The sequence below is a fragment of the Equus przewalskii genome, chromosome 18 (genome assembly GCF_037783145.1).
Source record: "Equus przewalskii isolate Varuska chromosome 18, EquPr2, whole genome shotgun sequence".
Taxonomy (NCBI): Eukaryota; Metazoa; Chordata; class Mammalia; order Perissodactyla; family Equidae; genus Equus; species Equus przewalskii.
Genome location: NC_091848.1, coordinates 38,156,779 through 38,183,655, shown reverse-complemented (window position 1 = coordinate 38,183,655; position 26,877 = coordinate 38,156,779). Strand labels below are relative to the sequence as shown.

Here is a 26,877-nt window from a genome sequence, read left to right as displayed (position 1 = left end):
GAGGTGCTGGGGGTGGGGGCTGTGGGGGTGGGTGATCTCCAGGTTTGGTTTGCGACTTTTCCTTAGTCCCCTTGATTTCTCTCAGGGTCATTCTTCCACCCTCTGCCTGGTGTCTCCCAGCAGAGCTTTTCTTATTCAGTCTCTGTATAGTAAACCCTGTGTTTTCTACCAGCTGGCGGGGCTGGGGGCTGTGGCCAGCTGTGTGGGCTGGGTGAGGGGATCTGCTGTGTGACTGTTCCTTATTCAGGCTTTTAACACCCCCTGCACCCTGGTTTTAGCCCACCCCTCATTGTGCCTGCAGAGGTGCCTGGCACCTCCAGTGCCCAGCGTGTTCAGGGTTCCTGGGAGAGAATTGGCTCGCTTGTTGTTGCCTGGCCTCCTGAGATCATTGTTTGAGTGGGGAAAGTGGGAAACCCCTCACCCATTTATTCTCATCCTAAACGTGAGCGGTGATCTTACGTCTCTGGATTCTGCGCTTTGGTGCTTCTAGGTGGGATGGAGTTTTCACGCTGCTCCAGTGTGTGGCATTTGGGGAGCTGTGAGGAATACAGACATTGACCTCCCAGAGGGGTCTTGACTGAGTGGGTGGCAAGTAGGTCCACGCAGCCTGCTTGTGTAGTGTGCAGTCCATACAACCTTATAAAAGTGCATGAAGTGGGGGTGATTTGGAGACTGGTGGGCTGGGAAGGGTCCTTGGGGGGGTTGGTGACTTGGAGAGAGGCTGAGGTGAAAAGGCGGGTGTAGTGTTGTGAGAAGGGGATGTGTCTCATCCCTCTGAAGTGAGATGTGCCCCAGGCAGCTCGTCTGCGGGGGGCCCCCTTCTTCCTCGGGCCGAGCTGGGAGCTGGGGCTCACGGTCCTTGGTTCCTTGATCCCCAGGTGGTCCTGCCGGCGTGGCTGTCCTCCTCAAAGGTCTCCTCGCTCATCGAGAGAATCTCTGACCCCAAGGACTTGAAAAAACTTCTCCGGACCCGGAATAATGTACTGGTGCTTTATTCCAGATCTGGTAAGTGCCCAGCTTGGCCTTGGGGTCGTCCTTCGGGGGTGGGAGGGGAGGGGAAGGGAAGGAGGAGGGCAGAGATGGGAGGCAGAGACCTTAGGACCACAAACCACCCAAGGAGGGTCCGAGGACGTGGGATTTGTCGGCTTTCACAGAAGACCGGGGCAGAGGCGTGGAGGGACCTGCTGCTTTTGGATCCCTAAGAGGTCGTTTCAGTTCCCTTTTGCCAGTGTTTCTTAGGCAAAGCCCTCTGGAGTCCCTCCCTGCCTCAGGAGGGAGAGGAGGTATGTGTGTGTGTGAAGGAGGACAGAGGACAGTGGTCACCGCGATGGGCATTCTGGCTTCCTGGACCAGCACGGGCCGGCCCTGCCAGGGCATGCTCCATCAGAGCTGGTGGTTAACTTACTGGGTCGGCTTATTGCCAGCTGAATTGGTCCCAGGCTTGGGGGCACGCACCCAGGCAGGCAGCCCTGGCCCCCATCTGTCCTGCTCTGGGGTCAGAACATGAGGCTGAGTTTGGAGTGGGCTCCAAGCTCAGGACAGGGCAGCCTCAGTAGGGGTGGGAGCAGTGTCTTGCCCTTTCTGACCTTGAGGCTGAAGTGGGCATAGTGGAGTGAGAGACGTTTGCTCAGCTCTTGGCCATGAGTTTGAACATCTGACTGTTGGTGGTGTTCCAGCAGAGTTAAGTGTTTTCGCTGCTCCTGAGGATGCCAAGTTTTCTGTGCCCCGGAGGAGCTACAGCCAGTGGCTGGGCCAGTTCCGGGCACAGCTCTCCCTGGCAGCTCATCCTCGACACTCATTGGCACTGGGGGCTGATGGATGTTTTGGACGTGTGTCCGTCCTGAGGCCTGCATCCTCCAAGCACTCTGGCACGTGCTGCTCCTTGCCCTTCCGAGGGCCTGGCACACACTCCCTGAGGTTGTTGGGAGCTCAGCATGTGACTGGCATTTCCCTGCTGTCAGGAATAGGGGGAAACCGAGGCAAGGGAGAAGCAGCGTTGTTCCTGAGGGCATAGGGCCCTGAATCAGCGTGGCTCGCCCCCTTGGATGCTCCTGAGCTAGGTTGTGAGTGCAGGAACACACTTGGTTCCTCCTCTGGGCAGCTGCCGTCGTGTAAGCCATCAGCTTACAAGGATTCTTCAGGGAACTTCTGCCGTGGACTCTCATTTGCTCCTTTGCCGTGAGGGGGGCAGTGCAGGTTGTCAGATAACGTCCAGTTTACGAGTGAAGAGACTGACGCTGAGAGAGAACAGCTGGCGTATCTGAGGTCTGCCGGCTAGAGAATGGTGGAGCTGGTCCCCTTTGCCACCTCTGCTCGTCTCCTCTGCTCGTCTCCTCTGCTGGAGGGTAGGAAGAAGTGTAGTCTTAATTCAGCAACAATGGAAGGCCCAGAGACCAGGAAGGGGTTGTGGTGAGTTGGCAGGAAGGGCTCACCTAAAGGCACTAGTGGGTGGGAGGCTGGCCCACCGTGCTCTTGTTTTCCCTTCTGCCCTCGCCTGGCCACAGTCTTGGTTGCTGGCAGTGGAGCTCCCAGTGCTTCTGGCCTCCTGGCCTCCTCCCTGCTTGGCCATGGCCCTGGGCTGTTACTTTACCTTCCTGCCTCCTTGCCCAGGCTGCTCCTGGACTTGTGGCCTTCAGTGGGCTTCAGGAGTGGCGTAGTGGCTGGGTTTTCTCCCCTCCCATCCTCCGAATCAGTGCTTCCCTTTCTGCCGCTGAAACGCAGGGGTAGGGGAGGGGGCCTCACGACGCTCTCCTTCAGTTTCCTTCCCGCCTCCCAGAGCCCAGTCTGAGCAGGGGAGCCATGGCCTTTCCCCCCTCACTGCTCCCCTCCTCCTGCTGCCCTGGTGGGGGTTCCTGGGAGGGCCTCCTTTGTGGATGCTTTTTGTTCTCAGCGTGCTTTGTATTCACAAACAGCTGCCATTACCCACCCTAGGAAGGGAGATCTGAGGAGGCAGATAATTCAGACGTCATTTCTGCTTGGCTTTGGAATGTATCATGTGGCTTTTGGTGGGGAAGGCAGCAGACTGCGCTCCCCACCAGCGTCTGAGTGGCGGGACTTTCGAGTGGGCTCACAGGTATAATGGGGGAAGGTGACACACTGGCCACAGCCGCTTTGCAGTGGACCCTTGCCGACTGCCAGTGTTGAAGTCCTGGCCACAGAGGCTCCATCCTCAAGAACCTGCCTTTCTCACAGTAGTTTCTAAGTGCTTTGCCCAGACACCTGGACCAACAAAAAAACTTTTCCTTTTTTGTGTTCATGCCACCCTGCCCCAAGGCATGGTCCACGCTTCTGCAGCTGACCCCCGAGGGACTGCCAGGCTGGCCCTTCCCCTGTCGCTTCTGGGAAATGGGCTGTGAAATGTGACTTGAGTACACTTGGCACTGGTCCGTCAGAGACTAGTGTCACACATAAACCCCATTTAATCACCAGGTGGCACCGAGCCCCTAAATGACGTTATGATGCATAAGTAAAGGAAGGATCTGGTCCCTGCCCTCGTCAGCCCACAGTTGGGGCACCGGGACAGACGAGTGTGGAGCTGGCAAACTTGTTCCCTACTTTATAGAACTGTAATTTTTTTATAGAACTGCAATTATTTGGTTATAGAATTTTCAAAATTCATCTCAGAAAAGTGATGACTCAAAGATTCTACTGGGAGTTGAGGGTCCAGATGAGAGATTCTTGGAAGAGTGAGGCATGAAGTGTGGCTTAAAGGGGGTAAGTTGGGGGTCCTGTGTCTATGAGGAAGGCCCAGGAGGATGGCGGGAGCAGGGGTTTCTGAGCAGAGCTGGCCCGTTCTCGCAGAATGTTGATCATTGGGACAGTGTTTTGGCTGGTGCTCAGGACCTCACCTCTAAGCCTGGTCTCCATTCTTCCTCACCACTGAGGGACGACGGCAGGGGTGGCCGTGGTGCGCCTGGGCATAGATGTATAATTTTTGTCTTTTTTACAGAGGCTGCAGCTGAAAGTCATCTCAGGTTATTGTCCACCGTGGCCCAGGCAGTGAAAGGACAAGGCACCATCTGCTGGGTAGACTGTGGGTATGTCCTGGGGACACGGGGCATGGTGGCTGGAGGGTGTGGAGGGAATTGTCCCTGATCAGTGCTGCAGGAGAGAAGATGTGGTGGAGAGAGCGCTGCAGGGACACCTCCCTGGCAGAATTGCAGGGCCACCAGGGGAAGGGGCTGGGCCGGGGAAGGGGCAGGTCCTGGCCCCCTCCTGTTCTTTGCAGCCCACCCCTCTTCTCCCTGCTGCCAGAGAGCTTTTACTTTTTATTCTGTTGTCATGTGTCCCTTGATTTTGTCTTCCCAGTGGGTGGCAGAGGGGGCCCTGTTTCGTAGAGGGGCCTTGACGCCCAGAGAGGCAATGTTATTTTCAAGGTCACCCTGTGAGCTTGCTAATGGGAGGTCTGCAGCAAGAACCGTGGGCTTTACCCCCAGCCCAGGTCGTTGATAGAGGTCTTTGCTGCCTGCCACGCAAAGTGGGTGGGATGAGTGTTTTGTGAAACAGCTGACCCAACAGTTGCCTTGGCTTCCAGGTGCCTCAGTTAAATGTGTCGGTCCTGGACAGGTGGCTTAGTCCTTCCAGCTCTCTCCTCTGACCTGGGTCCCCACCCGTCCACCCTCCCCTACCTGTCCGGATGCCTGCACTGAGAGCCCCGTCTCCTCCTTCCTGACCCCCCTCCTCCCAGAGACTTTCCTGTCCGTGTTACCGTGGCCGAATCAAGCCCCAGCCACAGAAGTGGTCCATAGGAAGGAGAGCTCCCTCTTGGTGATGGAACTCCTCTGATTCTTTTGAGTTTGGGGGTTTGAGTCCAGGGGTACTTGGCTTCCCTTTCCTTTCAGTCATGAGGAATAATTTCCACTTCCCTCTGTGTTCAGTGCTTTGCTGCTTGGCTATGTGTACACACAACCACACACACAACCCTCTTGTCATATAATTAGCTTCCAGTTTAGCATAGATTGGCATAAACACCAAAAAAGACTCACAGACAGTGAATGAACACAGGAAAAAAAGTAGCTAAGAACAGGTTTGTTCTTCGCATGTTTATTGAGCACCAACTGTATGCAAGGTGCCGTGTTGCGCTTGGTGGATACCAGCGTTTCCATGTCCTTCTGACCGAGGACAAGCAGTGTTTCCAGAGCCACTGTGTCCAGCTGCTCCTCACCTGGACTTGGGGCTCATCAGGAGTCGGGGTTCGGGAGGAGGGAGAGGAGAAGGGACAGCATGCGCTCTGGTTAGGGCAGGAAGAGGTGGGGCTTTGTTGGGAAAGAGGCAGTTCTTTTCCCGGATGGCCGTCAAGGTCTTTTGAGCCTTAGTGTCGCTGTCCTTGCCTGAGTCGCAGCCCTGCTACTGCCCTGTGGGTTCAGGGAGCTTTCATGGGCTCCATTCCCTGCAGTCGTCTTGCTCTGCCGTCTGAGTTCTAAACAGCTGTTTCGCAAATGAGCTTCTGCGGCACTCATTTCTAAGTTGGCCTCAAGCTTGTCTGCTCTGATTGGAGAGAATCAAAGGAGATTCATATTCTGACAAAGCCCTGAATGAGACCAGGGGAGAAGTCTTAGCCAAGCAGTGTTTGCTATGGGGTATGTGTGGGTGTGTGTGCGTGTGTGAGTGCACACTCTCACATCTGGCCTCACACCTGATTTATTCACACAACTTCATGGAAGAGACTGCTCACTAGACAGCTTGTGAGTTCTGAGCCGTTGGTTGATCCTAGTTCATAACTGGTCTGGAAGTGCTCGTCTTCAGGTGTGTCTCTGGCTCCCATGTCTTACCAGGGGTGCTCTATGTGACAGGCAAAGCGACAAAGCCTGTGAGAGGGGAAAGGGCGCTTTGGAATCTCCATATCTGAAAGTGACACCGGTTCTACAGACGCTTATCACAGGGAGTCCCTATGTGGCTTGTGGGTGGCAGAAGCGGGCAGAAGAGCTCTGATTTAGTTGCATCCACCTGGGTCCACTCAGCAACCATTCCCGAGCTCTTTGTGCTTTGAGGTCCACAGATGGACAGCGGTGTCCTCATGGAGCTCAGTGTGCAAGGAGGAGGCAGACACCTAACCAGGTGATTATGGTCCAGGTGAAAAGTGCTGTTAATGGAGGCTCAATGTGTCACTTAATTCTTTCTGGAAAGGCTGAGAAAGGAGGAGGTGGAGTTCCAGTCTGGGGCAAAGACCTCAGAGGCCCAGGTCTTTCCAGTGCCCTGGCTTTCCCTGTGGGCAGCTCCCTGTGGGGTGGGCCCCGAGCTCTGTCTGGGGTCATGTGGCCAGTGTGTGTGGAGGTGGCAGTCCTGCTCTGCTCCAGAAGTGGCAGGACTGCATGGGGCCCGGGTTAGTGTGTGAGGACAGACTAAGATCAGGATTCAGGACTCATTTGGAGACATGATGTCTCAAGTCAATAAAAGTGCCAATGGGAGAAATAGTCCTGTGACTTTCAGTGTGCTAGAATGAAAACGTAGGGCACCTTAGAGCTTAAAAGAGGCGACCTTCAGACAAAAGGGTGAACTGATCCCATAGCTGTCACTCAATTTATCCCTCTAAGAGGAAGTATAAACTGAAATGTGCAATAGCTTTTAAACAGTTCAGGTAAGTAGGTGGATAATGGAGCTATAATGGATTATGTTGGGAGCAGGAATATCTGGGTCCGACTTTGAAATCAGAGAGAGGGTGCAGCTCAGTCTTCCCAGAACAGCCCAAGGACAGAACTCAGGGCTCTAGTCCAGGCAAGCCACCCTGGGTGTCAGTCCTCATGGATCACCAGGACCACCGTTACACGAGGGATCCCCCAGGGCATGAGCTGGTTCTGCCCTCCTGCTCGGCCACTCCCCCCAGACTTCTGAACCTGCCCCCTACATCCTTAGGGGACCCCCATGTTAACTCCGGGGCCCTGTGGTGACTGTTCTCACTGTCCTCAATGCGTTCGGTCTGTTGATGAGTCTGAACGAGATGCTCTGGGGACGGGCAGGGGCTCTGGGAATGCTTGCTGTTGCTGCCTGCAGTGGAGCAAACAGTCGTGTTTTGTCCCAGCTGCTGTTAAATAGCAGGGGGTCGGCCAGAGCGCGTCCCCTCGCATGGGCCCTGCTGAGGTTCCCCACCTCTCATCCTTCTCAGCTCTGCTTCCTGCCCTGCTAGCGAAGGGCTGGAGACTGGAATGGCGATGCAGGGCTTGGGGAGGGGTGACAGGCAGGTCAGGAGTGAGCAGCCCACTCTGCTTTCCCCTGGCAGGGCAGGTGGAGGGAGCAGGGGCATTCTGGGGCGAGGGCAGACCGTGCTGTGGTGCGAGGCGTCTCTGGAGTGTGTGGAGTGATGGCGGAGGCCCGAGTGGAAGGGTCAGCTCTGCTGCCTGCCAGCCCTATGCCCTTGGCTTGTTACCTGAGTCTTGTTTCCTCATCTGTAAAATGGGACAGTAATACGTATCCTGCCTTCTTTCCAGGGCTGTGGTGAGGATCAGGTAAATGAAAGAAAGTTCTGTCTAGAGTAGAATTTAAATGTGAGATCCCCTTCTACTCTTATTATTTTTCATCTCGGCAGGGTTGTTCAGGGCATTCCAAGAGGAAGCTGGATGGGGAGCATTGGTGCGTTTGTTCTTCGACAGCTCTTTCTTGGACGAGGGTCCCTTGGATGTTGTGAGGATGCTCCTGAAGACAGTCTTGGGTGTGAGAGTTAGCCCCAGCAAAAGGGTGTTTTGCTCTGACCCTTAAGAAGAGTGCAGTGGAACTTGAGGGCTGCAGGTCAGGAGGCCTGGCTTTGAGTCCAGGCTCTGACAGCAAATAGCTGTGGCACCTTTGGCAAGTCGCTGCACCTCTCTGGGCTTCAGTTGAATCATGTGTGAAACCTGGCATCAAGTCTTCCAAGTTGCTCTCATCCCTAAATAACCTAGTTCAGAAAATCCTGGAAGCTGCCGGGCTTGATGTGTGGTGTGTATGTGTGGAAGTAGGTGGTAGGGGTGTGGCTATCAGTTTTGGGGGTCTCTCTCTCTGCCCCCCCATCCTGGGTGTCTGCTTCTTTGCCTCTCCTGTCCTTCCCTCTGAGCGTCCCTCCTCTGTCCCCCTTTGTTCCCCCTCCCTCACTGGTTTCTGAGGCCCCTTCCCTTCTCTGGGTCCTGCCTCTCCCATTCTTTTGGTCTTTTTCCTCCTCCCTTCTCTATGTGGATGTCTCTTTTCCTCTTTTTCTCGCTTTCCCCACTCTTCTCCCTACCCCTGCTTGCGCGCCTGCAGGCTCACACACCCCTCCACCTTGGTCATCTCCCAGGTCCCAGGCCCTGTCGCTTGTTGCTGTGAGGTGTCTGCAGGGTGTCTGGCTTCTGTCCAGGGTTTGTCATCTCTCCCTCCCCTCACTCTACCTCCTGGCTCAGCCCTCTGCAGCCACGCTGGGTTGGCGAGAGGTGGTTGTCCGGTGTTCAGTGGGTTGTGTGGGAGGGAGTTGGTATTCCCCTCGTGCCCTGCAGCCTGGCGTTGGGCTCGGCCTTGGCCTGCTGCTGTCTAGGCCACTGAGCTGGAGCCAGCAGGCAGGCGCTGTGCCTGGTATGCTAATTCCTGGGGCTGATTCTCACTGGGCCCAGACTGCCCAATCGGACGCTCACTGCTTTCCCTTCCTGAGGGTTTAAGGTCATTACCTAACCGCATGTGCCTTCTTCCCTGCTCTCTTTCTCCCATCTGCTTTATTTCCCTTGGAGCAGCGTTGGCTTCCCCAGATCCAAGATTTGGGGCCTGCCAGGGCAAGCACAGCTTATTTTGAAGTCCTGTGTTTTCTTCTAAAAAGTATTTGAACTTAGCATTTGCTCCTTTATATGTAAGCATGTTTCACCTTACTTACCATGGGATAAAGTGGACTCCTAGAAGTGCCGTGTTTCTCTTGTGACTTCAGAGACCTGCTGGCACGTTGCCGTGCACTCAGTGGGGTGATGTGTCCCCAGCTGGGGAGCAGAGCCTCCGAATTGCTGGCTGGGAGGCAGATGGAGGAGGAGAAGGCCCGCTCCTCTCTCTCTTGTTCCATCACTTTTATTAACTGTGCTGCATAATTCATACTTGATTGTGTGCCTTCTTGAGGCAGGTGCCAAGGAGAACAGCCAGACCTGGGAGGATCCCTGTCGCAGCGAGTCCCTGCATCAGAGAGTGCTGTGTGACCACCAGGGTCTGTCCACAGTTCAGGTCCAGCTCTTCCAGGGCTGCTCTGTGTCCTGCCTTGTGTCCTGCAGCGACAGCCTTCCATGTTGTCCTTGGGATGTGGCACCTGGCAGTCACTCTGACAGTATTTCTTGCTCACTTCCCTGTCTCCCATTTTCTTCATGTCTCTGAAGGGAGGGTACTTCCTACCTTTCCCTCCCCCCGCCCCCGCCCCCAGGGGTCACAGGTCCCTCTGCTCAGAAGCCTGCCATGTTAGACCCGGCAGCTGGGAGAAAGAGACTCACCCCTTCTTTGATGGGGAAATGGAACCCAGGAAGGCGGGGCTAGCCAAGGGCACACAGTGGCTAAGATAGGCAGGGGCCTTCCTCTGGTCCTGAGTGCGGTCTCCTTTCTGCCCTGCCGCAGGGGGCTGCCCACGGTGTGTGAGGACATAAGGAAGCTGACTGGCCGAGTGGGGAGCCGGTTGGGGCGCTTGGAGAGAGATGACGGAGGTTCAGATCTTTTTGAGTCTCCACCTACTATCCTGGGTTCTGGCTCCTGGTTCTTCTGTCAGGATACAGGTGGCCTGCCTTGGTGCTGTAGTAATTCTTGACCCTGTAGAGGAATTGCAAGCTCCGTTCAGCTCACGTGGACGACTCGCATTTTTGAGCTCGGGAAGCCGAAGGTCCTCAGAGGTCACAGGCTGGCTAATGGCGGAGTCAGCTCTAGAAGCTGCTGGTCATTCCAGCTGGCAGCTGGGCTTTCCTCCAGGGAGAGTTTGGTCCTTAGGTTGCAACTTTCAAGTTGCATACCTGCCCTTCCTGAGTCCCCAGGTCCTTGTTTTTTCCCTTTCCTCCTGCTCTCACCCCACCTTTCGTCCCTGGTCTGCCTGCCAGGAGCCTATTGCAGTCTCTGGGGTGATCGTTACTGTACGTGAGGATCTAGTAAGCACAACACCGTGCACCAGCAGCAGCCACCGCACACAACAAATTCAAATGAACATGAGTGTGGGTGTGTCTCTCTGGCCGGGGGTGGGGAGGAAAGCGTGTACAGGCCTCTGTAATCTTTTCCTCCACATTCTCTGTAGAGGAGAGCCAAGGGACACAGGGTGGGATAGGATGTAGCAGGTCGTGGGTGAGTAAACGGGCAGGGGGAGGCGGGCTCCAGCCTCCCCAGCAGACAAACGGCTGGTTCCTGCCAGACGGTCAAGGAAGGGCAGGTGAGGGCCTTTGCCCGGCCAGTCGGCTCTTCATGACCCCTGGTTTTCGCCCTCCCTCTCCATGCCGCAAAGCGGCTCTTTCCCTGCTCCCTGCCTTTGTCTCCTTTTCCCCTAGGGCCTCAGTCACCCGCTGCGGGAGGGAGGTGGAGAGGGAGGCAGCCAGTAGATCAATTAATTGTCCTTAATCTATCAGCCCAGATCCTTTTAAGTCCCTGAGCTTGGGTAATTTCTCTTCCCTTCTTGAACTCTCATGACTTTTATTGTCTGTACTGCACAATTAGTGCATGTGTGCACACGCACGCACACGCACACACTCATGCATTCTGAGAGACAGTCGTAGGAGGAGGGGAGTCGATCTGTGAGAACACTGTCAGGAGCTGTCACCTGGTAAGATTCCTGGAGCACGATAGATAGAGCCCAGAGCCTCCTCCCAGCGACAAGACAGCATCATTCCTTCACTCATTCACTCATTCACTCAGGTTATTTATAGAGGGCCTGCTGTGTGCCAGCTGCTGCTGTACTTGGGGAGATAGCTGTGAGCAAAACAAAGCTCTCCCCTTCACGGAGCGCACGTTCCTGAGGGGCTGACGGTCAGATGTGGGGATGTGCTGTGGAGAGAAAGACGGCAGGGAAGCCAGACGGTGGGGGCTGGAGGTGGGTGGCTCAGGCTCTGGGGTCTGTGCCAGAGGTGCTCAGAGAGGACAGGACACCGTAGCCCCATGTACCCCTCTGAGAATGTGTGCATTCGTATTTGTGTGTGTGTGTGTGTGTGTGTGTGTGTCTGTCTGTCTATAGGGAGCGGGGGGCAGAGGAGGGACCCTTGGGGAGTGTCGTATACCCTCTGGAGGGAAGAGGTTGCAACAAGGAATCCTGTGGCAGAGACAGTGCTGTGATTCCCTGACTGGAGTCGGGGCCACAGGCTGCAGGCTGGGCGGGACCCGTGGGCGGGGGGTGCACACTGAGGAACAGGTGGGAGGCCCTCGGTGCCCTCCAGCCCCACGCAGCCAAGCTGGTTGGTTCAGAGCGTTACTCCTAAGCCTGGCCTGGGCTCACCGGGCACCTAAGGCTGCAGCAGTCAGGCTTTTTCATGGAGTGGGTTCTGCAGAGCAGGCAGGGGTTGGGTTGGAATGACTCGAGCCCTGCCACTCTTCTCTCTGCTTTGGGAAAGTCACAGGAAGAGGCTCCAGCCAGGCTGAGTGCAAGAGAGAGCTGGCATGGGGCGCCCTTCTCCCCTCAGTTGGCTGCCTTGCAGAGTCTGAGCAGTCGTGCAGCCGCAGCAGTGTGAGCAGGCCCTTCGGGTGCCCCTGCTGGATGTCAGGATGGGGCTGAGGGGGGCCATGGCCTCTGAGACTTAGCTCCTGCCCCAGCCACTGTTCATTGTTGCAGTCAGGTGGACGGTAGGTGGTTGCAGAAACGGCTGTGCCCAGCAGAACAAAGCCGGACAAGGAGAGTGCCAAGTGAGTGGTTGAACATCCCAAGTTGAGCCCTCTCTCCTGGGGCATTAACTCAGGCAGGAGAGGGCACCCCAAAGTTGTTCTCAAACAGACCTGCGGCCTGTCAGTGTGGTCTTACCACGAGCCCCTGCAGGACAGGGCTAATAGGCATTGTCAGTGGAGTCATGTATGGCATCACCACGGGCCTTCAGGGTCAGAGTTTCCAGCTGCTGGCGGCCGTGCGCTGCCTTTCTAGGGGCCTTCTGAGGTAGACTTGGCCCTTCTGGGTCTCCTCCCCTCCAGGCTTGGTCCTGCCCTCAGGACTCTCCCTGTCTTAAGGATACTGGTTGCTTAGGGAAGTAACCATTGCAATGTCATTAGCCTGTCCTTTCTGAATTTGTCATGCATTTCCTGAGTCCCTGCTGTTGGCCGGCCTGGCCTGGAAGCCACAGTGATGGCTACAACAGGCAAGACTAAATAGAGAGGGAAAGCCCTAGGGTGGGGGTGGGTGGGTGGCCCTGGGAGTAACTGATACTACCCGCTATGACACACACCGCCCCCTCCCCCCGCGCCCCCAAACACACACACGTCTCCTGGATGACATGCTTCTTGAATTGCAAATTGTATATTTACACTTAGAATGAGGTCTCACAATTTTGGTTGTCCATTGATGAGTGCTGCCTTCAGAATTGAGCTGAATGGTTTAATTAGTCCATCTGTTCTGGGGCTGGTGCGCAGCTGTGTGAAGCTGATGACTGGAGAAGGTGGTGAGGTATGTGAACAGGTGGGAGATGAGGGACTTCCCTCAGGTGGCTGTCTTACCTGGCAGAACAAAGTTTCTCATGCAGTGTAGTCAGCAGGGACCAGTGGGGGTTGGGTGGCTGAGAAGCCCTCACTGAGTCCATTCAGATCTGGGGAGAGGCCCTGAAGTAAGGCGTAGGCCCCACATGGGTGGGATTGCTGACCGCCTTTGGCTGGTTGTTGAGCAGACTTGGCTGAGTATGGCGAGGTCATGGGGAGCTGTGAAAGCAGGTAAGGTCTCTGAGGGGCTGGCGGAGGGCATGCTGGAGGTGGCCAGGAGGAAGAGCCAGCGAAGGATGAGGGCATGCATCAGAATCACCTGTAAGCCTCCTTAAAACACAGATGTTCCAGTACCCGCAGAGCTTTGATTCAGTCAGGCTGGGAGGGGACTGGGAATCTGCATTTGTCACAGCTTCCTGGGTGATGCTTATGCTCTGGTCCAGGGACGACACCTTGAGAACCATTGGTCTAACAGGAAGGAAACCAAGATTAGATGAGTTCATGCGTGAGCACTTTGTAAATGGTGAATGGCAGCTGACAGACAGTTCTTATTAGAAGAATTTCTAAGTGCGAGAGTGTGATATTGCAGACGTCAGCACTTCACGGAAGCTTTCCCCGTCTCCCTTCTCCTTTCGTCGATACCCGGTCAGATTTCATACCTTCCTCAACATCGTAGCTCATTTTCCTCTCAGCCTGGTCAGATGGTCTACAGCAGGTGCCATATGGCACACTGTAGAGCTCTAAAAACAAAACCTTGCTTGAGCCCGAGGCAGAGATGCTGAAGTGATGATCTGGGGAGGGCCAGGAAGTCAGTATTGCTTTAAACGTCCCCAGGTGATTCTAACGAGCAGCCAGGCTCGGGGCCACTGATCCATACTGTGAGTTTATTTTTCTTCTTAAAATGGGCTGTCCACCGCCTACACTTCTGGGACGCGTCCTTTGTCCGGACCTCTCCATGTTGCCTCTTACGAGTAGTGATCTGTCCTTCCCGCCTGCCTGTCCTTGTCTCTCTCGATCAGCCCGTTTCCTGTTCATTCCTCTCCTTCCTCCAGTTCTCTGAGAACGCGTCTGTGATGAGGTCCTCACTTGCTGCTGAGAATTCCAAGTTACCTGGCTTATTCTTAGGCCACCAACAAATTGTGCTCTGTCAACACCTGCGTGAGGACTTCAGGTAACAAATGGTTCCCGACATTTTTGTCTTTCAGTGATGCAGAGAGTAGAAAATTGTGCAAGAAGATGAAGGTTGACCTGAGCCCGAAGGACAAAAAGGTTGAATTATTCCATTACCAGTAAGTACACGTGGGTATTTCCAATTTCTAAGTAAGTGCTGAAAGCTTTCATTGGTATTGTCAGTGAACAGGGATTTTTAGTTAGATTAATTTTATTTCAGAATGATTTTTTTCCTGTGTTTACAATTATTTCTTTTAAAAATCCTGAGCTGTGTCCAATAGCTGAATCTTAAGATGCTTCAGGAAACCAGAGGTATGCATCTTCACAACCATTCCTAAAGTTAACACCTCTTTCTCCTCATTTGACAGGGATGGTGCATTTCATACTGAATATAACCGAGCTGTGACATTTAAGGTAAATTTACCTCCCTCATTCTCAGCAGAGGTGGAGTCTGAATGGACCCCAGAAGTCTGGCAGGTTCTCTCTGAGAGAACAAAGGGCAGGTTGCACAGATAGCTCTTCTGAATGACCTGAGGGATTCTTATCTCTAGAGCACCTGTCAGCAGAATATCTAGAGAAGGTTGTAACTGTTACCACGGTGGGAATGACTGGCCTTGTACATGGCTTGTGAATCTCTCCGCAGTTGTCTACTGAGATGTGTGACATCCCACCTCTCCCCCTCAAAGGCCTGGGTCCCCCTTTGCTGTGGCTTTAAGCCCTCCTTGATCTCTGTGGTCATGTCCCCAGTGGTGGCCCACAGGCCAGAGGGGACTTGCTGTGCCCAGGTTGCCGCAATGTGCAGGACACGGCAGCTTGGCACCTTTGGGCTGATGCAGCTTGTTCCAGATGAGATGCCCATGTCACTGGGGCGTTCGCTGCTACAAATGTAATTTAGAAGAAGAACGAGTGTCACTGGAAGCCTGGGTGGAGATCTGTGACCTGCAGGTGCTGTCCTGTTACACAAAGCAGCTGCCCCGCCCTGAGTCCTTTTGCTGCCTTCGGCTTCTCCTCGTTCAGCACACGCATTTCCTTCATCACACATCTTCTACCTCTGGCCCAGGCAGTGTGCCCCTGCCTGGCGGGGGCCATCTGTTTCTTCTGTTCCGTGAGATGTTAGACTCACTCAGACTCTCATGCTTCTCACACTGGGGTGGACCCTGGGCTCCTCTCTCTATCTGTGCAGCTGTCTCTGCCCCTGTCCCACTGCCTCTCTCCCCCCATCTCCCTGGTCATTTCTTGTTTATCCACCAACACTTGTTCTTTTTTAAGTTGCTGCAGCTTTTACCTTATGCAGACTCAGCTGATTACTCATCATCTTAACACCCACTTAGACACTTAGAGAAAATTCTACCAATTAGAGTTGCTTAACCCCTCCTATTCTGTGTTAAGACATCAACTGAAGTCCTTGGAGAGAACACGTACTCCCCAGGAACATGGTTTAGCTTGGTGGGATGGGGAGGTGCTTATGCAGTGATGGAAAGAAGAGACAGGGGCTTTTTGGTTTGGGAGGTTGTGTTCAGTTTTTATTTAGCCGGCCCTCTGAGAAGTCTGTCCTGAGATCATAGAGCAGGGCCTAGCAGCTGCTTACAACTGTAGTAGCAGGAGAGGAGCAAGGAGCCCTGGTGCTCTGAGCTTGCCTGGGTCGGGGAAGCCGAGTTCTGCCCTTTGTCTGCCTCCTTACAAAGACCAGGTGTGTAGGAGCTGCTCGCTCTCCTCCTTCCTGTGATTTCTGCTTCAGCAAGCAGGGGGAGTGGGCTGAGCATCGTACGGAGTCAGAGTCTTTAGCGGAGAGAGAACATCCTTGGTCCCAGGGTCCCCAAAGCCTACTAGGACCATCACGGACTGGGCTAGAGTCCAGGAGTTCTCCAGGGCAGGGGGATGTGGCCTAGTGATCCCGTGACTCCCTGATGGCTTCTGCTTTTCAGCAGAAGCAGCCAAGACCAAAGCCCTCCTTGGTCACGGACTAGTTTTCCTTTCAGGGTTTCTCCTGGGCCCCTCTCTCTCCAAGAGAGACAGTGGAGCCTCTGGCAGGGCGGGCATACAGTCTCAGGCTCATGCTCTGGCTACTGTTGCCATCATCCTGTATGGTTCAGCAGGGCCTGGTCACAGGGACTGTGCCACAGCCCCTGGAGAGGCCAGCAGCCAGATAAGTGAGGGTGAAGAGCAGGAAACTCAAAGAGGGGAACTTCCTGTGTAGGCGGCCTTTTGCTTGTCGGCAGTCTGTCCAGAAAAATTCTTGGTGTGTGAAGTGGTGAGGACCAGAGGTGCTGGGAAGCTGAAACTCAGATGGCTCTCTGATGACCTTATCCTGAGGCCCTGGAGCTGCGAGTATGGTTTCCCAGCCATGAAGACATCCTGAAGACCCAGGGGTGGGTGTGGGCCATTTCCCTCAGGTTCAGAGCACCCCGAATAGACGGCTGGGTGGGAGTTGTCCCAGGTGCTTCTCTCTGCAGACTTTCCCACCGGAGGTCTTGTCAGTTAGACCGATTCGGAGAGAACCTGTGGATGGGATTATTCATCCATCCATCCGTAGAAGAAGAATCTCCACCTGAAAAGCCAACGATTGCTAGTATGAAAATTTCATTTGTTACCTTAGGAGAGGCTATCTCTTTCCTTTTTCCATCCACATCATCTTTTCTCGTTGATGCTGAGGGGGCTGCGCATAGGGGGCTGGGGAGGCTGGTACAAATGGCCCTTCTTCTCTCGCCAGGGGGCATTTCTCAGCTCCATTTGGATGGACAGGGAGCATTACCTGAATGAAATCCTATGAAGTCTTGCCTGTCTCCCCTACTTCTATAGTGGCTCTTTCTAAATAGGAGTTGCCAGAAATAAGCCTCAGTGAGGTCCTCTGCGTGTGACCAGTGGATGGGCTGAATGCACAGCCTCACTAAGGGGGTGTTAACCTTTCTCGCCTCAGACTCCCCTACCCCCAGCAGACACACCCAGATCATCATCTGCTCACTGGAGCTCCATCAAAGTGGACAGAAGTAACAGAATGTGCATCAGACGGGGGACACTGAGGCCAGCTTCTCCCCTGCAGGCCACTTGGAGGGGTGGAGGCTTGGCTGGTTTCTGGTCCCCATTCCTGGCTCTCGCAGACTTAGAGCTCCACGTCCCAGAGTGAATGCCTCCTCTGTCCTGGGCCAGTGACACGGCAGGTGGGGAGGGGAACGGAGAGGGACATACCCCCCCCATGTGTCTTCCCCGAGGGGAGCAGAAGTTTGAGTTAATTGTCCACCTGACAAAGGCTAGTTAAGTGCTTTATCGAAGGTCTTTGTCAGATCTTCATCCTGGGCCGTCTAGAAGGGAGCTCTTCAAGGAGAGAATACAGCAACCAGGTGGCCACAGAGATGAGCACCTTGCCCTGGGGCTTCCTGGTCTGAGCCCCACAGAGGGTGATCAGGATTCAGCTCACTTCCAAGTCATTGTAGGTCACGAAATACCAAACAGGTCACAAGTAGGTATGGTTACCTGCTTATGCAATTGACAGTTTTAGTGGCTGCATGAATATGGAAGTCAATGCTTTGGACAGGACTGGAGACCTTTATTCAAACTGATCAGAGATACTTTCTGGAGGAGCTGAGATTTAGTAGAAGCATGAGTGTCTCTGGTTTGAATGAGCCAACTAATTGTCTCACATTTCCTCTTTTTTGTCCTGAAGAAGCATGGTAGGTATGGATCAGTTGACCAGAGTGAGGTGTTGTGTGGCTGAAAAGTCCTGGTGGGGGTGGTGGGTACATTTTTAGTGCTCTTAGCAGTGCTGTCAGTGGGTGGTGGAGTGGCACACCCCAAGAGTTTGCCCATGTGCCACGTGCGGTCCCGTTCCAGGCAGCGGGGTCTCCAGGCAGGATAACAGGGCAGCTTCCCAATTCCCCCAACTCCCTCTTTCCTGGCTAAAATGAGTCTTTCCTTCTCTCTTCTTTTCCTCAGTCCTTAGTGGCCTTTCTGAAGGATCCAAAAGGGCCCCCGCTGTGGGAGGAAGATCCTGGAGCCAAAGATGTGGTTCACATTGACAGTGAAAAGGTAATTTATTCCCCATCACTTCTGATGGACACGGGAAGCTTCCCCAAACCAGGGTCTCCTGAGGAGAGAGGCCCAGGGACTGAGACGTGGGAGTGTCCGGAGCTGGGCCAAGGCCCTGATATCTGCGTCGTCTTACAGCTCGTGAGGGAACAACCAGATCATCACAGGCTAGCTGCCTGAGAGCTTCATTTGTTTTTCGCTGCCTTATTTAATGTATTTTAATGTATTCAGATTTTTCTGAAAGGAATATCGATTTAAATGTCCTCTCCTTAGTATGTAATCTGATTGTTGCTGGGATTGGCTTTGTGTTTTTTTTTTTAAGTGGGTTTTGGTTTTTGGCTTTTTTAGAGAATCATCTGAGAGGTTTGGGTTGGATTCCCAGAGACTGGGGTCAGGACCCTACAATTCTGAGTCGTTGTGTAACTTTGAACAAATTATTTACCCTCTTCAGCTTCGCTTTCTGGATTTGGCTGGGGTGGGGTGGAAGGGTGGTTCTGATTCATAGTCTCTGTACGGCCTTGACCCTTCTTCTTTCGAAGCCTGTCCTGTCGAACCTGAGTGTGCTTTATCCATGTGTACCTGTGTGTGCGTCATGCACACGTGTGTGCTTTGCTTATTTGGCTCTGCCTTCACAAAAGGATGGGCAAGATCTTCTCTGTTACATTTCAAGTGATCTGTGAGGCAAGCCGTGCTTTTTGTAGATGGAGGGAGAATGTTCTTATCTTGATAACATAAAATGTACCTTTTATGTTCCTCTGCCTCCTCTCCCTTTTCATTTAAAATTATTGACTCTTGATGCTTGTTAGCCCAAAAGAAAATGATGCCGTTTGTACTTCCTGGGGGAATCCTGTGTGATCATCGTGGTCTAACCAAGAGGGTCTGTGGTGATTCGACTGGAGGGGCTGGCGTCAACATTTCTCTGAGATAGAAAGTGCCGGTATTCTTGGACAGAAGACAAAGCCTTTTCAAAAAGCTCGTTGGGGGCAAGGGAAGAGGGACAAGTGTCAGGAGGTGGTGGCCTCTGTGCCTTTAGCTATGAAAAAACAGCGTGACTGATTGTTGCTCCTGGTAGATTTCATGATAGGGCGTGTTTATAGCCTCTCTGGAAGGTCATTGTCTGCTGCCTCCCTCCCCCAAATCTTCATGGCCTGAAACTCCTAAGATTACTCTTCTCTAACCAGAAGTATTCAGCAGAAATATTTTTTCCACACCTGTAGGCAATCCTCTTGTTACACTTTGTGTTGTCTTCTCTCCTGTAGGAGTATAAGGTACAGCTGCTTTCTGCTAATAGAATCCCCACATAAAATTACCAAAAGTTCCAAATTCACGTTTGAATTGCTGATTCATATTAGCTTAGGTTTCCACACTTATTGAAGGTAATTAAGCATCCTCGAGTGTAATATAATATTTGTTACTACTCAGGGTATGAAACCAAATTGCTGCAGGCTCAGAAAAACCTTTTCTTCTCTGGATCTTTTGCCAGGTTTTATCTTGAGAGATTCCAGAAGATCATGTTCAAAGTGTTTGCATCCTTCACCCCAGTCAAGGTCAAAGATCTTGGTTACTAATTCTGCCTTAACCCTCTAGTTATGTAAACAAGAGTCAACATCTTCAGAATTTATTATAAAATGTTTTAAATTCCCCAAAAATATTTGTAATCTTTTTTATCCAACTGAAAATGATAAATAATACATATTCATTGTTGAAAATTTAGAAAGTACAGTTTAAGCATAAAAAGCTTAAGCATAAAAGAAAAAAAAACCCACTCCATCCTTTCCCACTGAGAGATGCTCAGTGCTGGTATTTTCTGCAGCCTCACAGACTTTCAACATAATGCATACATAAATGTTTTTACTCAGAAAAGTGTCATTACATTTTATGTGCTCTTTTGTAACTTGCTTTTCCCCCCACTTAATGTAACATGCACATCTTATTGTAACATTAAATATTCCTCGTCATCGTCTGTAACGACGCAGTAGTGTTCCATTGTGTGGGATGGACCATCATCTATTTACCTAATGTCTTGTTGCTGCCAGAAAGCTGCATTTTGAAATTTCCTCTTATTTTTCTTATTATTCAAAAGAGAAAAACCTCTAATTTTCTTCTCTGGAAACTGGTTAGAGGAGCTTATTTAATCAAAATATGCTCCGTCATCGTGCTTCTCCACAGTCCTTGATAGATGTGCTCTTTCCCGAACATCATTGACTCGCTGGAGGAAGTCTCCATCAGCACTGTTGTGACCATTTGTCTTTGTACATTTATTGTATTTATTTAACAAATAATTATACATTGCGTAGTGATGTGCCAGGCACTGTTCTGAGGGTTTTACGAATACAAGTGATCCTTTTAGCTTGTAACCTTCTGGGGGGTGGGGGCTCACACCTCATCCTTGTGCTCTTGTGTGCACAGTGGACTCGTGGGGACGTGGGCAGTGGTGGTCAGGCTGGGGCTGGGGGAAAAATTAGCGGGTGTGTGTTTAACCCTGTGTCACAGTGGCAAGCAGATCCCATCTGAAAACATCAACCCCACCACAGCAAGACGGCTCCATAGATCACATGAAGAAGGGGCTGCCGGGTCTACAGCCTCATGAGATACAGATAGCTCCTTGCAATTTTCATTGTTCAGGTGAAGCTTCAAGTAAGGCTAGTAGCCTGGTCCTGACTACTTCATCCCACCAAGTGGCCTTGGGAAAGCCATTTGTCCCCCAGGGCCTCAGTTTCCCCATCTGTAATATGAGAGGGTAGTCTAGAATGGATCGTCTCTGAGGTTCTTTCAGCTCCTCACATGCCACGACTCTGTACTGGATCCCCTGCTCCCCAGGTCAGACTGTGGGGTTTCTGAAGTGCTCGCCCCCCCCGCCACCACTGTAGGTCCCTGCAGGGATGGTGCCTTCGGTACTCTGTTGTCTGTGACCTGCGTGTTCTCTGTTTGTGCCTCAGGACTTCAGACGGCTCCTGAAGAAGGAAGAGAAGCCGCTCCTGATGATGTTCTATGCACCCTGTGAGTGACCTTTCTCCTTTGGGCTAGAGTTGGTTGTTCAGACTCTTGGGGGGCAGCTGGGAGTTGCAAGGGGGTGCTGGGAACTAGCCCCCGGTCTCTCACCTAGGATGCCGCTCCCCGTTGCTCACTCTAGCTCTCCGTCTGTGCCTCTCTTCCTTCATGTTTGCCTTTTCATCTGGCTCCTCCCCTCCTGCTGTCCACGTCAGTTTTTCTCTCACTAGAATCGGCATCCTTCTGCTGCTTCACCCCGAGCTGCACCCAGCAAATATATGGGTCCCTCTCCAGGTGCCTCCGCCTTCCCCTGCCCCTCTGCCTCCCGTGGGCCTGGAGCCCCTTTCCTGCCAGCTGTGTGCTTGCTGGAGCCACACCTCAGCCTCGGCACATGCTCTGAGGTGTACCTGCTGCTCACCGTCCAGAGCCTGGCTGGCCTCTGGGGCAGCCACTGGTCCAGCTCTGGCTCCTGCTCACCTTGCTGGTGCCACTTGGAAGGACCAGGGAGAAAAGGGCCCCGGACTTGGGTTCAGTCTCTGTATGAGGCAAGAGGCCATGGGAATACAAGATCATTGAGATGACAAGCAGAGACCTGGGTTCTGATTCCAGCTGTGCCACCACTGAGCTGGGTGACCTTGTCAAGTCCTTCATCTCTGTGCCTCAGTTTCCATTTCTTTAAGAGAAGGGGGTTGGATCAGGGCAGTGGCTTTCAAACTTTTTGACTGCATTTCACAGTATTAAAAATATTTTACCTTGTAACCCAGTACTATATGTAAATTATATGTAAATAAGCTGAAACGGGAGTTTCACAAAACTATACTTACCCTTACTACATGCCACCCACTTTACCAGATCTGGTGCACGCTGATCTTTTCCTTTCTCTTCTGTTTTATTTAAAAGTTACTGGTTTTTCCTCCTCCTTCATAACCCTCTAATAAAGGGTCAGCAAACTATGGCCCATGGGCTGGCCAGCTTTTTTTGTAACTTAACTTTTGTTGGGACACAGCCACATCCGTTCGTTTCTATGTTGTCTGGCTGCTTGCAGGCTACAGCAGCAGGGCTGAGTGGTTGACCGTGTGCCCGGCAGAGCCTCAGCTTTTCCCTGTGTGGGCTACACCTGCGTGTGAATGGCCCTTCCCACAGATTGAGAAGCCCTGGATTAGAGCCTGTGGAAGGCCCTTCGAGCCATGACTTAAGGAACAGAGATGCCCCTCAGGCAGCCAGAGCCTACAGGCTGGAGAGGGGCTGGGTGTGGTGGGAGGTGGGTATGTCCAGGCGTGACTGTGGCTGTGGTGGGCGGCATCGTGTGGCACCAGGCTCTGTTTACTGTGGAAAGCCAGCTTCCATTCCCCCTCCCTGAGAAGCTCTTTGAGAAAAGGCCCCTCCCATCTCCACCCTGGTGACCGCACCTCCCCAGCCGGATGCCTTCTGTGAGGCCCTGGTGGGTCTGTCTGACCCCGGCCTGTGACTTGTTCACTGTGACAACAGTCTCTCCTCAGCCCATGTTGATTGCTAGGTGTCCTCCCACCTGAACTCCCCCAGACACTGTGCTTGCCCCAGGGCTGTGCCTGTCTGTGGAAGAAGCCCTGCTGTGCCACTTGCGGTTAGACCCAGCTCTGCCCAGAGCGGTCTGCAGCTTACCCCTCGGTCGTGCTCTTTAGGAATGTTCACTGGTTGCTTTTCCCCTTTTTCTTTCTCCTTGGAGGGATCTTACTGACTCCCCAGCTGTGAATTTCAGGAATTGTCCGCCTACGCAGCCCCTTGAGGACCGGCCTCCTTTGGTTTATCTCAGCACCGTTCAGGACTCAACATGCTGGTTAAATGAGACAGAGTGTATGCCAGGGCACAGTACACATCACAGGCTGGGTCATGGCATAACCGTGCGGGTTTCAGTGTGATGACACTGGTTAATCACTTACCAAGAGTGGTTCACCAGCAGTTTGCCCCTGAATGTGTGTGCCACCACCCCTCATGCCCCAGACTTTCTGCAGCGTGCCCAGCCCACTCCTCAAGTAGACAGAGATGGGAGCATAGTTGCTATCTTTATGTAACAGAAAGCTGGGGTGGGAGAAGTTAGGTTCCATGTAGGTGTCACAGAGCAATTAGTACTGGGGAGGGAGGGTGAAAACTCAGAGCTGTTACCTTCACACCTGCGGTGGAGGGGCCAGGTTGGATGGCCACCTCCTTTTGTTGTTGTTTTTAATGAAACAGACTTGTGCTTTTATTACACAATCAAGCCTTCATGGCCTCATCATTCAGCTTATTCCTGGGAAACACACCAACTCCCTAACTGGGAAGCCTTTTAGAACTCTGATCCTTTGACCACATTAGGGGTGAATGAACCCAGAGGCAGTGGGAGCCTTTAGTTGTGACAAGGAATCTGGGTCCCCAGGACCTCCTGTTTGTTCAGCAAATGTCAGTTGACTGAATTAATGAGAAAATAAAAGGGCTAACTGATCTAACTTTGGGGGTTTGAGAGAGATCATTAGTCTCATCTCTTCCCCTGTCTCCCCGTTAAATCAGTTGCAAGATACACTCACATAGGGTCCCAGTGCCAGCTCTGTTTTTGGTAAAGGTCAATTAGAAACTGGCGTGGCCTATGGCTTCCTATTACTCTTCCATCACCTCTTTGCCCCGATAACTTCTTCAGCAGTGCTGCTGGCCTCCACCCACGGGCACAGCTGGCTGACTTACCACTCATTTAGGGAGCGTGGGGAATGATCTCGCTCCAGACAGGCAGAGCTGGAGGATAGAGGCCATACTGGTGGGGACAGGTAATAAATTAAGCTCCTGCCTGATGAATGTGGCCCAGTGGGTGTCGGACTCCACCATCTCATCTCGTTACTGGGTAAAGAGTGGGTGAAGGCCTGCAAGTGTGCCCCCTCATTTTCCCTCCGGGGCTGTGGGATGACATCCTCGTTCCCTGCGGTAGTGTTTGCCCACCATGGAGCAGGAGGCAAACTCTCAGGCCTTGTGTTGACTGAGCCTCTCTGCTGGTTCCTGGCCCCGTCGGCCCTCCCAGGTGTTGGCTCCGTCCCTCAGCCTGTAGGGCAGGTGCTGTCTCCACTTCACAGATGGGGAAACTGAGGCTCAGACCACTTATGTCAGTAGCCCAGGGTCACACAGGCAGCAAATGGTCATGGGGAGTTGCAGACCTGGGTCTCATTCTCCCCGGAGCCGAGCTCCTTCCTCTGCCGTGTGGCCCCGCATTGTCCCTACCTCGTGGTGTTCACCTGGTGGAGCACGGGCATCCGGTGCAGTTCGTGTTGTTGTCCCTGTTTCCCTTCTCTCTGTGAATCCCCACGGTGGGAACAGAGTTGCCTGACAAGTGTCACATTCCTTCCTTCACGACACTTGTGGGGTCCGTGCTGTGGTGGCAGCTGCTGGGGAGAGGCGCATCTTATCTTCTGAGTGCAGATGCTGTGGGGTCACGCTGTGGCTGACCTTGCAACATCTCCTGTTCTGCTGAGTCTCCCTGAGTCTGAGCCTGACCTATGGCATGAACTTAAGCCCAGGTTTAATGTGCCTTAAGATGTGTGTGCACCCATCTGTCTGCCAGGCAGGAAAGTTGGGGAGGGGGCCATGGGCCTTTTGAGAGTTGCGTGTCAAAATAGCCTCCATCACTTCTTGTAGACTTGGTGCTGGGGACGTTCCGGTGGTCCCAGGGGAGTTTTGACCTGCCCACAGTTCTCCAGTCTGTGTCTGGCTCCATGGGTGAGAGCACCTCTCTGATCCGAATTACTCTGCCCACGGCCTGCCAAGGTGTCAGCCAAACATGCATCAGAGCTTGTCAGCCTGCTGCCGCATGGCCCGTGCCCGCTGTGCCGTGTTGAGATGAGATCCAGCCTGACGCAGGGTTCCAGGCAGCTTTGGTGTCTTCAGCCTTCAGATGCGTCTCAAAGCCTGTTTTGCAGCAGAGCGGCTGTCAGAAAGAGTAGCAGCCTGGCATGTCAGAATTCCTCACGTGTGAGGAAGCTGGCGCTTGTGTCCTGCACGGTCACTGCTGATACGTGGCCTGCTCTGGTTGAAGGAGAGGGGTGGGTTTAAATCAGGGTCACTTTGAAGTAGTAGTGGGTGTTGGTGGCCTGGCTATCTTGGCTCTGAGTCCCCCAAGGCTTGGGGGGCTTCTCCACCCCAGGAGAGGAGTGTGACTGTGGCGGGCCACAGAACCCCAGAGAGGGTTGGCCCAAAGACATCACAGAATCCTCTGACGTCAGAGCTGGAAGGGGCCAGAGGTTGTTGGTCCAAAGCCCTTCATTTGTCAGAAGGAGCAGCAGCCCAGGAAGAGGAGGTGATCTGTCCGGGGCCATCCAGCAAGTCGAGGGAAGATGAGAACTTGAATGTTCTGATCCTGGCCTGGTGCTCTTCCCATGGGGCCAGAGCCAACCTCTTTCATGCCTGGCCTGCCTCCGGTCACTGCACAGTTATTCTTGTTAATGAAGGAAAAGGGGCACGAAAATCCCTAAGTCATTGCGTTTGTCGTTGTCCTTTTTCTGTCTAACGGCATTTGATACAGGCTCATTGCAGCCCCTGACTAGGCAGTGGGGGAGGCTTTTAGCTGAGCATGAAGGGGGTGCTTTCCTGGCACGTATTCTGGCTCCTCAATTCCTGTTGAACTCGTCATTGGCTCTAAATTATTCAGTGCTTTGCCCTTCTCCAGCTGTGTCCCGTTTGCTCTATCAGTCCCACATTTATTGAGTGACTGCTGGGCTGTGTCCTGTTTCATGCCATGGAGATTGTAAGCTCCGTGGGGCGAGGGCCTCTGCCTCCTGTCCTCTGTGTCCCCAGAGTCTAGGGCCATCCTGTGCTTCTGGAGGCTGGATAAGTATTTGTTGGCAGAGGTCGGCCTGAGGGGAGCGAGGGCCGAGCCCAGGAGCCCAGCTGCCACTGTAACCGAGTTTGGTTTTCTCCTGCCTGTGACTAGGGTGCAGCATGTGCAAGAGGATAATGCCGCATTTCCAGAAGGCTGCAACCCAGCTGCGTGGCCACTCCGTAAGTGGGGCCCCACGGTCCAGGGGTGGGTCGCTGGCTCTTGGACTTCCCCCCTCACCTGGGAAGATGATGGAGGAGGGGCATAGGGTGGGGGAACTGTAGGTTTTGAAATCATGAGGACTCACCCTGCTGCTGCTGACCCTGCTGCCCTGGGGCATGTGGACAAAGATCTGTCCCCAGTGAGTGCTGGGAACTCCACAGAGTTGCTGGGACCCGGCGAGTTTGGTGCCTGTCAAAGGCCAGTGATGAAATAGCCAGGAAACCAGCAAGAAGCACCTATGGTGTTGCTGGGAGGCCGGGGCCAACATCCCACCATCAGGGTCCAGCATTAATGGGGCTGTGCTCCAGAGTAGGCTGAGGCCCCAATGCCAGGGAGCCCAGTGGCACAGAAAGGGGCCTGGTGACAGCAGTGGTGGGCCCAAAGCACAGGTGTGTTCACGAGGCAGTCTCCTGCCAGACTTGCCAGGGCTCTGTGGTTCCTGTGGAACGGTGGAAACCACAGCAGGAAGAGGTAGCCCAGAGCGGGAGCTGGGACCTGAGCATGCAGGCATTCTCTGAACTAGAGTGTGCGAGGGTGGGGGCAGACAGGGGACAAGGTTGTCTCAGGGACGCCCCCCTTCAGGGGACAGGAGAGGGAAGAGGAGTCACTGAGGAAATGGGCCTCCAGAGAAGTAGGAGCAAGCAGGATGGTCAGCAAGGGAGGAGGGGAGGGCGTGGCCATCAGACCTCACCACGTCCGAGACCACTTCACTGGCTGTCCTTTCCTGGCTGTCTCTGTTTCTCCCACCCTGCCAGGCTTGTCTCTTCTGTGCCATGTGTTTGTCCTTTTTTGTACTTTGAGCCATGGAGGTTTTGGGTTTTTTGTTTGTTTGGTTTTGGGTCATTTTTTTTTTTTTGGTGGCCACAGAAAAATAACTGCTGGGTCCTCTAGGGAGCGTGGAAAAATCCATACACCTTTCCTGAAAGGTCATTGGGAGGAGCCGTCCAGGGGCGTTGGCCAAAGTCCCATTGAGGGAGTTCTGAGGTCTTAAAAATGCATCATGATCTTTATGGTCAAGTTAAGTTGGTGATTAGTTCAGAGTCAATTTAAAAAGTTGAAATGGCAGCACCTGGGCATGGCGACAGCCCTGCTAGGTGGCTACAAGATTGGCT

At 53.2% G+C, this 26,877-nt stretch overlaps 1 protein-coding gene and 1 long non-coding RNA gene across 3 annotated transcripts in view; one reads left to right on the top strand and one right to left on the bottom strand.

Annotated features, from left to right (window-relative positions):
* PDIA5 (protein disulfide isomerase family A member 5) overlaps window positions 1-26,877 on the top strand; it is an 89,312-nt gene that overhangs the window by 19,984 nt on the left and 42,451 nt on the right. For both annotated transcript variants that reach the window (XM_070582611.1, XM_070582612.1), the window contains exons 2-8: window positions 879-1,005; window positions 3,950-4,037; window positions 13,755-13,838; window positions 14,088-14,133; window positions 17,650-17,742; window positions 20,682-20,742; window positions 25,658-25,725. In XM_070582611.1, the coding sequence (XP_070438712.1) occupies window positions 879-1,005; window positions 3,950-4,037; window positions 13,755-13,838; window positions 14,088-14,133; window positions 17,650-17,742; window positions 20,682-20,742; window positions 25,658-25,725 (567 nt within the window). The remainder of the gene's footprint in view (window positions 1-878; window positions 1,006-3,949; window positions 4,038-13,754; window positions 13,839-14,087; window positions 14,134-17,649; window positions 17,743-20,681; window positions 20,743-25,657; window positions 25,726-26,877) is intronic.
* On the bottom strand, window positions 12,358-22,570 carry LOC139077029 (uncharacterized). Its single transcript, XR_011529176.1, has 2 exons — window positions 22,375-22,570; window positions 12,358-16,267 (listed from the first exon to the last, which is right to left on the bottom strand). It is a non-coding gene; the product is annotated as an uncharacterized lncRNA (long non-coding RNA).